We start from the raw sequence: 13091 nt of genomic DNA, 5'->3' as shown, positions 1-13091 counted from the left end.
GCTCTGAGGGTAGTAGCCTGCCAAGAATTGTCTCTGATTGTCACAGTCTGGTGGAGACCAGAAACCAGCCTCTTTGGCTGCCAGGGTTACCGATCAATAAATACCACCAGTGTTCCTGTTGGCTTTCCTGAGTCAGCTGTAAGCTGGGCAGTATTGCAGGAAAATGCCTTGACTGTGTTTGCCTGTAGGTCTCAGTGATGCCATGAGAGAGTTCCTTGAAGAGCTTTGAAACATGTTCACATTTAAGTTGCTATCCTGGGATGTTATATTTGAGCCTCTTGATAACCACAAAGCAAAAATGCATAACACTAAAGACCATCATTGTACTACAAGGGGAAAATGCTCTTGTTTCCTGCTCCCAGACAGCAGGCGAGGGAGTGTCACACTGCATGAGCTTTTTAGTTTCAGCAAGGCAGTGAGACAGTGCAGAGACTGCTTTCCCCACCTGTCCTAGCAGGGCAGCAAGAGGGTTTAGCTTGCCTGCTTGTGCTAGCTTCTCTGGTAGCTCAGATGGTAAAGAATCTGCCTGCAATGCAGGAGACACAAGAGACATGAGTTCGATCTCTGGGTTGGGAACCCACTCCAGTATTCTTGCCTGGAGAATTCCATAGACGGTCCATGGGGTCACAGAGTCAGACACAGCTAAGTGACTAACACTTGCACTTGTGCTCTCAGGGTGGGTAGAGAGTGCAAAAACGGTGTCCACTGACACCTCTGTCTCTGGAGAGAGTTTCAACTGTCTGCTGCCCTTTCTGCAGATGCTTTAAAATTAGCAAGTGAATCTCCTTCACATATAGTCTAGGCACTTTTTAAACTGCTGCTGGCATGAATGAGACCACATGCAAGCCCTTTAAAAGGTGAATCTCAGTTCCATATGTCCCTTGGGTCCTTTGAATGTCTTCCCATTTATTTCCTTGCCAGGTATTTTGGGGCCTTGTCTTCTGGTGCAGATCCAAGGCTGGGGTGCCTCATGTAAGGCACAAATCCCTTGCTCCTCTGAGAAAAATACTGAACTGAGGAGATCCCTCCCTGTTGTGTGTCACTACACTGAGAGTGGGGTTTTGGAAGGACTGTCAAATATGGTCTCTCCTACCTTTCTTGATATCTTGATATCTTTTGCCATGGAGGAGCAGTTCATCTGGTTTACAGCTCTTTCTCAGAAGAAACTGATGCATATGTAACTACCCCAGAAAGAGGTGGGTCCAGCATCTTCCTATGCCGCCATCTTGAACCTAATAACTGTTTTAATCTTCAGCCTCAGCTACTCTGGCAGTCCTAAAACATGCTGACATTAGTAATGAATAGGAAGGTTACATAGTTGAAAGTAAGTGATCACTAATATGATCACTCACACATACTGAAAATTGTTCAAAAGTTTCACCATCCATTTCCAGATGCTTAAGCATGTATAATACAATGTAACAACATAATGAAATAAAATAGTATTATAATAAAGAAAAATGGCTGAGATGGAATAACTTGGTTACTAAAATTACACTTCCAGAGATGGCTCTAAAGTTTATGTTGCAATCTTAGTAGCCTCCTATATTGATCAGTCTCTTTTGTTTTGAGCTGGTGCTGGTTTACAAGTAACATTTAGAAGACTTACTGGATTCCCACTTGACTCAACAAAAGTTTTTTATCATAAATCACATTATTGGTGATTGGAAAAGAGATATTTAGATTAAATTTTAAATTGTACATTGGCATACTTAAAGTAATTACATAGTTTCTTCCCCACTTAGACTTTAAAAGGGAAGATAAGGTTTTTTTGTTTGTTCCAAATTACATAATTTGTTTTGTTGATTCTAAATATTTGAGTTGTGAATTTAAGAAAAACCAAAGGAAGGAAATATATAATTCTTCAATATTTATGTGTACAAGTCATATTTTGTTATTGTCCTTCAGTCACTCAGTCATGTACATTTCTTTGCAACCCCATGGACTGCAGCATGCCAGGCTTCCCTGTCCTTCACTATCTCCCCGAGTTTGCTCAAACTCATGTCCATTGAGTGGATGATGCCTTCCAACCATCTCAACCTCTGTCGCCCCCTTCTCTTTCTGCTCTTAATCTTTACCAGCATCAGGGTCTTTTCCAGTGATTTAGCAATTCACATGAGGTAGCCAAAGGATGGAGTTTCAGCTTCAGCATCAGTCCTTACAATGAATATTCAGGATTCATTTCCTTTAGGATTGACTGGTTTGATCTCCTTGCAGTCCAAGGGACTCTCAAGAGTCTTTTCCAGCACCACGGTTTGAAAGCATCAATTCTTCGGCACTCTGCCCTCTTTATGGTCCAACTCTCACATCCATACATGACTACTGCAAAAACCATAGCTTTGACTACATGGACCTTTGTTGGCAAAGTGATGTCTCTGCTTTTTAGTACACTGTCTAGTTTTGTCATAGATTTTCTTCCAAGGAGCAAGCATCTTTTCATTTTATAGTAGCAGTTACCATCTGCATTGATTTTGGAGCCTAAGAAAATAAAGTCTGTCACTGTTTCCATTGTTTCCCCATCTATTTGCCATGAAATGATAGGACTGGATGCCATGATCTTAGTTTTTTAATGTTGAGTTTTAAGCCAGCTTTTTCACTCTCCTCTTTTACCTTCATCAAGAGGCTCTTTTGTACCTCTTCACTTTAGATTATTCTGTTTAATCCTTGGAATGAAAAGATTTTATTACCCCAAATTTTCATATTAAGGAACTGACTCACTGCCACTCAGCTAATAAATGGCATAACCAGAATTTAAACTTGGCTTTTATGGAGCTAATATTAGTTATCTTTCCATTACATCAAGCTCTCTGCATTAAATTACTAATTGATTTTCTTAAGCTTGGAGAATCTTGATTTTTGATTGTTTGTATTTTATATAATGGGTTTATTGAGTTACAATTCACCTTGACCATACAATTCACCTACTTTAAGTAGTGGGTGAAAACTCAGTGGTTTTTAGCATATTCTCAAAGATATGTACCCATCACCACAGTCAATTTTAGATCATTCCTGTCACCTCAAAAAGAAATTCCATACCTATTAGCAGTCAGGTTTTACTGTAATTCAGTAATTCAGCCCTTTTTATTGCTGAACAAAAATCTACGATATTGATTAAACCATATTTTATTTATCCATTCATGAGATTATGGACCTTTGTATTGTTTTGACTTTTTCGCTGTTATGAACAGTGCTTCTAGGAACATTCATGCACAATTTTTTGGTGAAATTATGCTTTCATTTCTCTTGAGTATTATACCTAGAAGTAGAATGCAAGATCATGTGGTGACTCTGTTAAAAATTTTGAAGACCTGCCAGACTGTTTTCCACAACAGCTTCACCATTTTTCATTCTCATCAGCAGTATATAAAGATTCAGTTTTTCAACATTCTCATCAACACTTCTTTTATTATATACATCCTAGTGAATATGAAGTGGTCTCATTGTGGGTTAGATTTACATTTCCCTGAGCACTAATCATGTTGAACACCTTTCATGTTATTTTTTTCCTTTGAACCTCTTGTATATTTTTTCAGAGAAATGTCTGTTCAGATTTTTTGCCCATTTTCAAACTGGGTTGTTTGTCTATTATTCAGTTGTAAGAGTTGTACATACATGTATACAAGTCCCTTATTCGATATATAAATTGCAAACATTTTCTCATATTCTGAAGGTTGTCTCTCTCTTTTGATGGTATTCTTTAAAGTACAGATTTTTAATTTTGATACAATCCAATTGTCTACTTTTTAAGAGTGTATGTCTTTCTACCCGTCAGCTACTGGAGAGCAACAGTAGTTCCATTTGTCATAATCAAAATTACCTGTTTTCTACTATATCAGACACATGTTAAATGTTTTTGTTTTTTGAAAGTCTGTTTTTCTTAGTTATCAAATTTACTGGATTTTAAGACACTAGCAATTGTGAAAAGCATCATCAAATTAATAATCACTTTTAGGAAATATGGATTGTTGCTCTTGTTCAGTTGCTCAGTTATGTCTGACTCTGTGACCCCATAGACTGCAGCATGCCATGGTTCCCGGTCCTTCACTGTCTCCTGGAGTTTTCTCAAACTCATGTCCATTGAGCCGATGATGCCATCCAACTATCTCATCCTCTGTTTTCCCCTTCTCTTCCGGCACGCAATTTTTCCCAGCATCAGGGTCTTTTCCAGTGACTTGGCTCTTTGCATCAGGTGGCCAGAGTATTGAAGCTTCAGCTTCATCATCAGTCCTCCTAATGAATATTCAGGGTGGATTTTCTTTAGGCTTGACTAGTGTGATCTCCTTGCTGTCCAAGGGACTCTCAAGGGTTTTCTTCAGCACCACAATTCAAAAGCATCAATTCCTTGGTGCTCAGTCATCTTTGCGGTCCAACATGGACTGTTGACCCCATCCTGATTTCAGAAATGCTAAAATGTGGGGGGAAAGCATCTTAAGACAATGAAATATATATGGTATTGTAATTTAGTGCTGTTGAAATTATTCAATTTGTTTGAAATTTAAATGATCTTTACCACGTGGGGCATATTTCACACAAACACAAGGATCTGTGTCCTCGATAAGAACCAGAACACATTAGTAGGTTTTGTTTATATTTCAGATAATTCTTCTAATGGAAGAGGGATTCACTTTATTAATCATATGCAATGTGGTCCTCTTCATTGTCACAGATGTTTATTGGCATTAATACCAATGGCAGTTTTTTTTTTTTTTTAATTCTGCTATTTATGATACGCATAAACTTCTGGCAAGAATAGTAGAAAAAGGTCTCGGGTGAGGGGAAAACTACCATTCTTCTGTCAAAGTAAGAAAATGTTTCACATTCTTAACATATTGTAGCTGTCACTTTTTGTCCTTAAGTTTGCATAGTATCACAAAAGTTTCATCATAAGGGAGAGTATATTTGAAATGAAATATGTCAAAATTAAGAAAAACAAATTTTAACTCAATATTATATTTTAACATTTCTATAAGTTTTCAGTCTGTAAAATTAGCAATTTAACAGATGGAAAATATTGCCACATATAAGTGTACCATCTACTCATCAATTTATTCAACAGATACTAAGTGCTTAAGAGATGATAAACAGTAAGCTAAATAATGGGTGTGAAGCAGTGAACAAAACAATCAGCTCACCAATAGCACTTACAGTGGGAAGAGACAGATGACCATCTATCAGTACTCTCTCTCTACATATATACTTTTTTCTTTGTCCTTTATATAAGCACCAACACAAATATATGCATGTAGAGAAGGAAATGGCAACCCACTCCAGTGTTCTTGCCTGGAGAATTCCAGGGACGGGGGAGCCTGGTAGGCTGCCGTCTATGGGGTTGCACAGAGTCAGACACGACTGAAGTGACTTAGCAGCAGCAGAACATGTACATATTCATTATATATATATATATACACACACACATATGTGCATATGCAGATGATATATATATATATACACGTACATATATATAGGATAAACATATACCACGTTTATAAAATTATGCTTCATGCTAAATCAACACAATTTGCTTAAGGAGCAGACATGGTGATAAGAGAAAATGAGGAGTCAGGATTCTGGCCTGTGTTGATGGAAGAATTGAGTTGCTGTTTATTAAGGTGGCAATGGTTTCTATACTTTAGTGCCCATAGGCTTGTTGAACATGCTTGTGAAAATAGATTTTCTTTCTTTCAGATTATAACTTTAGGATTACCCTCCAGTCTTTCTGTTAAAACATATTGACACGTTTTGTTCCTAAAGTTTACTAACTTATTATGTTGGTACTTGAGATCGAACCCATGTCTCCTGCATCTCCTGCACTGGCAGATAAATTCTTTACCACTGCACCACCTGAGAAGGCCTTACCTAAGTCTTGGGAAACATTATAGCATGTTCACAAACATCAGCTTTGGCATCAATTGGGATGTGTTTGATGTACCCCTTAATGGTTCAGCAACTTTGCCATGCTACTTAATTTGCATATGCCTTAGTTTATTTATCATTGTGTAGATAAATATCATACACACTAGTAGAGTTGTTATAAGGATTAAAGGAAATTATATGTGTAAAGTTTCTGGCTCTTAGTATACGCTCAGCAAATATTAGCCATCCATGAGTGATAGCTATTATTAATAGGTATATAGGTATAGGTCAAATGCCTAGAGCATGTTAATGTAATTGGTAGTCAATTATATCCTAAGGTGTATAATGATCTGTTCATTCTTAGTTAATACTGCTGCTAATAACTTGATACTGCTAGCTATGCATCACATGCCAAATGTTATAGTAGATTTTAAGCATTACTAATAAAAGAAACTAATGCATGTAGTATACATTAAATTTTTAATTTTGTTACAATACTGAGCCACATGACTGAACTCTTGAAAGAACTATGTATAGTTTTCTGTGTTAAAATTTGTTGTTGACAGGTTAACGACAGATTGAATAAAATAATTACTACCGAGGTCCAGCCCAGGCTGATCCAGGGTATTCGAAGGGGAGACGGAGTAGGCGACCTATTTATTTATTCAGAGATATAAAGAATAATAGAATGAGGATAGCTCAGTAGGAAATTTCAGTGGAGAAAAGAAGCTGAGTAGCTTGGTTTACGCGGGAGACCAATAAAACTTCAAGACAAGAAGTTTGCACCACTTACGTAGGCCGCAGGCGTCCTTCCGTTCTCCCGAAGGAGAGGAGACACTGAGGCCTCCCCGGTCGGATCTTAGAAGCCCAGGCATAATTAGTAAGCATGGTGGGTTCCGCACTCCAGATGGAGACTTAGCTGGAAGTTCAAGGGAAGAATGACATGGGGAGACCAAGCGTTGGTGAGCAAGGCCCCTAGCTTTATTTTCAAAAGGGGCTTTTATACCCTAAGTTACACATAGAGGATAATAGGGGGTGCAAAGTCAGCAGTCTTTGATGCTTATCAAAAACCAGGGTTTCTTTCCTGCAAATTTATCGTATATAAATGGTTTAGGTGATTTACATCATCTTCTGGCCAGAGGCCTATTAACATTTTATGACTCTTGACAAGCACTTATCAACAAAGACTTATTTTCTCTAAGAGTAATTATTTTAAGGTTTGGCGCCATCTTTCGAAGATAAAATTACATTCCTATAGGGCGGATGTGTAATGGGTTTACAAAGGAAAGAATTTATTACCTTAAGGGTCTAAAGTTACTAACACCAAGGCCACTACTTATTTTTTCTACATACCAACTATATTAATTAATACATATTTAAGGATACAATACAGGGGATGTGGAAACTTGGCAGCAAGCATTGGCTCATCAATGAAATCTTTTACTAGTTTTATTCTGACAGTTTCTAACTCTCTGAGAGGCTCTAAGCTATTTGAATATCTTAAGCTTCCCGTGCCTCTTGAGGCTGGGAGACTGTAAACAATCGTATGCATAGCTGTAGGTGTCCGGGTAAACTTGTCAGGCGAGTTAGAGAGCCATCTGAGGGGTTTGGATTTAAACACTCCTAATTGCCCAGGAACTTTATTAATTGGAGCTGTAAGTTAACTCTTTGACAGAGAGAGCGAGATGGTGGTGGGGGACAGCTCCCAGTAAAGTCAGAGGTGAGAGCACAAAGCAATAAAGTAGGCAGACTCTGGTTTTTTGGGGGTAGATGCTCGAGAATATCCGGGGGCTCTCCCGAGGCTCGATCCTGCCTTTGCGTATGCCGAGCCTCCTTCCTCATGACCTTTGTCACGAGTGGAATGTCTCTCGCAGGCTCCCGGCAAATTACAATAATTGCATTTGATTTATTTGAAAAGACTAAATATTTAGGAATCTGTTTTTTAATTTGGAGAGCTATTTGTATCACCTAGAACACAAAGTTTGTGAAATGTGTCACTAGTTCTTGGTGATGCTTGCAACCATCATGGATATTTTCTATTTTATACTCTTTTACATTGACTATATCTTGCTCATTATTCATATAATATGCACATATAATTTCTTATATGTGCTACCCTTTTTTATTTTTCCAGTGGTAATTACCATATTTCAATGTTCTTGCTCCTTTTTTGCTGTTGTGGTTTCATTTCAATCTCCTAATACTTTTTAATCTTTCTTGTAAAGTTTGTTAGCATTTCTTATATGATTTCTTAGACTTCTTATTCTTTTAAGTCAAGTTCATATTTATAAAACAGCAATTTAAAAAAAATGACCAAAATCTGTAGTCTTTTTAATTAAACAAATAAATGTGTAAAATTTGCGTTAAAAAGCAAAATTGTACTGAATTCTTACAAATATCTCTATTTTCAAGTTCAAAAGAGATAACAGCCAGTTGCATTTGCATGACTTTAACTTTGTTTTCAAAATGTTTAAGTACACTAAATGACAGAGATGCATTTTATTTTTTCTGAAAGTTACTGGCAAGATTCTGTATTATTACCTTTTTTTGCTTATTTATTGGATATATGGGTCATATGAAAATTATACTTGGTTAAACCTTGAGAAAACATGGAAAAAAGAGGTCATTATATTTAAGGAGAAAGAAAAGAAAGAAGGATAAAAATGGATGTAATTTTCTCTTTTTCTTTTCTAGACCTAGGAAAAGATAAGGATTACACGGATGACTCAGAGCATGCTAATTATGACCGATCTCGCCTCATTAAAGACTTTGTTCCTAAAAATAATTCTGAACCGAAGCCCAGATTGCCTAAGGTAATGCAAACTAAACAATCTATAAGTCATTGAGGACTCTAACATCTAAATCCATAGAGTTCTTTTTAATTTCAGTTGATATTTCCTGGAGAGAATGAGGCTGCACAGGACTCAAAACTGAAAAGTTATGTGTAGACATCATATCCATTTATATTATCAAACAGAATTTTATAAACATTCTGAAGCATAAAATTATTCAGTAATTTTTTAGAGGTTTATTCCATCTTCTTTCTTGTTTTTTGAAAGACACCATGGTTTAATGAGAACATGAATTTTATTATCAAGTGGGACAATATTTGAATTGCAGTTCCAATACTTATAGTTGTGGTAACTTGAGCAAGTCAGTCAAACTCCCTTAGGCTTGTTTTCATCATTTGTAAAATTAGAATCATGTTGTCAGCTTGACAAATTTTTTGTTTTTCTTCAAGTTTTGTTGAGATATAATTGACACAGTGCTTTATAAGTTTAAGGTATACAGTATAATTATTTGACTTACATACATCATGAAATGATTACCAGAATAAGTTGAGTGAACATTCATCATCTCATATAGATGCAAAATAAAAGAAACAGAAATACATATATATATATATTTCTTATAATAAGAACTCTTAGAATTTACTCTTAACTACTTCCATAAACAGCATACAGCAGTGTTCATTATATTTACCATGTGTATCATCCATGGGGTCGAAAAGAGTCGGACACGACTGAGTGACTTTCACTTTCATTTTTCACCATATAAAGATATAATGTAGTTATTGACTCCATTCCCCACACTGTGTATTTCATACCCATGACTCAGTTATTTTGCAACTGGAAGTCTGTAGCTTTTCATCTCCCTTACTTCTTTCCTCCTCTCCCCTGCCTCCCCTCTGGCCATCACCTGTTCACTTGTCTGTCCTCTCTGTCTATAATTCTGTTTTATATTTATCCTTTTATTCCGTTTTTTAGATTTGACATGTAAGTGAAATCATACAGTGTTTTTCTTTCTTTCTCTGCCTGACTTACTTCAGTAAGCATAATGCCTTCTGGGTCTCTAGGTCCTTCCGTGTTGTCACAAATGGCAAGATTTTATTTTTTTTTTATGGCTGAGTAATATTCCCTATGGGCTTCCCTGGTGGCTCAGAAGTAAAGAATCTGCCTGCCAATGCAAGAGATGTGGGTTCAGGCCCCCATTTGCGAAGATGCCCTGGAGAACCTTTTTAGTTTCTTGATCGTTTCTTTCACTATGCAAAGGATTTTTAATGTAATGTAGTCCCATTTATTTTTTTTGCTTTTGTTTCCCTTGTCTAAGGAGACATATGTAGAAAATATCATTGAGATTAATGTCAAAGAGCATGCTGCCCATATTATCTCCTAGAAGTTTCATGGTTTTGGGTTTGCATTTACATCTTTAATCCATTTCTAATTTACTTTTGTGAATGGTATGAGAAAGTAGTCCAGTTTGATCTTTTTGTATATAGCTGATTGGTTTTACCGACATCCTTCATCGCAGAGACTGTCTTTTCCCGTTGTATGTTGTTGCCTCCTTTGTCACAGATTCATTGTTCTGTTCCACTGATGTATGTGTTTGTTTTTGTGCCAGTAACACGTGGTTTTGATTACTTTAACTTGTAGTATAGTTTGAAATCATAAAGCATGATTCCTCTAGATTTGTTCTTCTTTCTCAAGATTGTTTCTGGGTATGTGGGGGTCTTTTGTATTTCCATACAAATTTTAGAATTATTTGTTCTGCTACTGCTGCTAAGTCACTTCAGTCATGTCCGACTCTGTGCGACCCCATAGACGGCAGCCCACCAGGTTGCCCCGTCCCTGGGATTCTCCAGGCAAGAACACTGGAGTGGGTTGCCATTTCCTTCTCCAATGCATGAAAGTGAAAAGTGAAAGTGAAGTCGCTCAGTCGTGTCTGACTCTTCACGACCTCATGGACTGCAGCCTACCAGGCTCCTCCCTCCATGGGATTCTCCAGGCAAGTGTACTGGAGTGGGTTGCCACTGCCTTCTCCGTTATTTGCTCTAGTTCTCTGAAAAATGCCATTGGTATTTTGATAGCGATTGTGTTGAATCTGTGGAAAGCCTTGGGTAGTATGATCATTTTACCATTATTAATCCTTTCAGTCCATAAGTATGGTACTAATGTATCTTTCCATCTGTTTATCTGGTCTTTAGTTGCTTTCATGAATGTCAGTTTTGCAAGTATGTCTTTTACCTCCTTCGATAGTCTTATTCCTAGATGTTTAATTTTTTTTGATGCAACTGCAAATGTGATTTTTTAAAAAAAATTTCTGTTTCTAGTAGTTTGTTTGTTGTTAGTATATAGAAATACAACATATTTCTGTACATTAATTTGTAGCCTACAGCTTTACAAAATTTCATATCATCTGCAAATATTGACAGTGTTATTTCTTCCTTTCCATTTTGGATTCTTTGTGCCTATTTTTACTGTCTGATTGTTGTGGCTAGAACTTCCAATACCGTGTTAAATAAAAGTGCTGAGAATTATCAGCCTTCTCTTGTCCCTGAACAAAAGCTTTCAGCTTTCCACTGTTGAGTATGATGTTAACTGTGGGTTTGTCGTTTATGTTGAAATATGTTCCCTGTATACTTGTTTTGATGGGAGTTTTTATCATAAATGGATGTTGAATTTTGTCAAATAACTTTTTCTGCATCTATGGAGCTGATTATATAATCCTTATTTTTCAGTTTGTTAATGTGGTGTATCACACTGATTTGCAGATTTTGAAACATTATGAAAGGTTTCCATAACAACTTGAATGTTGAGAATACTGTGTTGAAACTATAATTCATCAACAAATCACTGGGTTGGGGTTCAGTTTTAAAAATCTCTGATTCCAGAAATCCCATCATCCCTCAAAATTCTTTTGTGAGTTCTTCAAAGTATCTGAATAAAGTCATCCAGCACCAAATACCATCATCCCCTTTTGATGCTTTCCAAGACAAATATTGACTCAGTCCAACTTCACTTCATTTTTTTCTTAAATTGCTTATTGATTAAAGTGGGAATACCTTAGTAAAAGAAATTTGGATGTTAATATAAGGAATGACTTAACTTTTAGTTGTCACTGCGTGGACAATAACCAATAATCATTTCCTTGAAAATATCTTTTTCTGTGATATTTGATTTGGTTTGACCTGGATTAATTTTACAAATCCCTTCATTTGTCACCATCAGTGTGTGAGTGATGAAATATGGCACAATTTAAATCTTACTGTTATAATGATTCTGAGCTGTAAAAAGTAGACACAGAAATAAATATTTGTGCCTGGTTTATTCATTCATCTTTGGTTTGGTTTTGTTAAGTAAGGATACTATTTTGTGCTGATATTTCTTAGATTGTCTTCACAGATTGGTAGTTTATCTCCCAATGTTTACTTCATCTGCCTCTGTATGTACTATCTGATTGGTCCTGTGGATGTTTGGAGAGTCGAGTGGCTCAATGGTCAAGAATCCACTTGCCAATGCAGGAGACACAGGTTCAACCTCTGGGTTGGGAGGATTCCCTGGAGAAGGAAATGGCAACCCACTCTAGTATTCTTGCCTGGGAAATCCCCTGGACAGGGGAGCTTGATGGCTACAGTCCATGGGGTCACAAAGAGTTGGACATGATTTAGCAACTGAACAATAACAAACAACAACTGTCTCCAAAGCATTGTTCCAAGAGACTTGAGCCTGAGAGAAGCCATAAGAAAAAATTGAGGAAAAGCAGATATTCTGCCTTAAGATACTTTTAGCACCAATGAGAAGGAACACAAACATGATATGCTTAAAATAATTAAAAAATGAATTAAGATTAAATAAAATTTGTGTTATCTGCTTCTTTAAAAATTAGCACATGCCACCATGTTTTCTTCCCTTTATGATTTCAGTCTCTTTTCATTCTAATGCTTTCCTTCCCTCCTCTTTGGGCTTCCCTGGTAGCTCAGTCAGTAAAGAATCTGCCTATGGTGCAGGAGACCTAGGTTCGATCCCTGGATCGGGAAGATCCACTGGAGAAGGAAAAGGCAAATCACTCCCGTATTCTTGCCTGGAAAATCCCATGGCAAGAGGAGCCTGGTGGGCTATAGTCTATGGGATCACAAGAGTTGGACACGACTTAGCAACTAAACCACCACCACCAATGATACCTTCCACTCCATTTCTGCTCAACAGTCACCAATTCCCAAATCTCTAAACTAGACTTGAACTTAGAATATTCAAGTTAAGAAGAAATAATTAAACCTGCATACATATTTTGTTTTTTAGACAGCAAAATAAGAGAATGATGTGTGATGATGGTAGTATCCCACAGTCGTCCAGTCCAGTCATCCTAACCTAAAATCCTGTTAGCTCTATTACACTTCTAGTCAAATTTGAAAATGTAGTGCATCACTTGGAGGCTTTTGGATTCACTCTTCTAGCTTC

General features: G+C 36.9%; 1 protein-coding gene across 2 annotated transcripts in view; it reads left to right on the top strand.

Moving 5' to 3' along the window:
- Window positions 1-13091, top strand: part of ANO3 (anoctamin 3) — a 452499-nt gene that overhangs the window by 241492 nt on the left and 197916 nt on the right. For both annotated transcript variants that reach the window (XM_025266342.3, XM_025266344.3), the window contains exon 4: window positions 8548-8666. In XM_025266342.3, the coding sequence (XP_025122127.1) occupies window positions 8548-8666 (119 nt within the window). The remainder of the gene's footprint in view (window positions 1-8547; window positions 8667-13091) is intronic.

This window comes from Bubalus bubalis, chromosome 16 (genome assembly GCF_019923935.1).
Source record: "Bubalus bubalis isolate 160015118507 breed Murrah chromosome 16, NDDB_SH_1, whole genome shotgun sequence".
NCBI lineage: Eukaryota > Metazoa > Chordata > Mammalia > Artiodactyla > Bovidae > Bubalus > Bubalus bubalis.
This window is presented reverse-complemented; position numbering and strand designations above follow the sequence as displayed.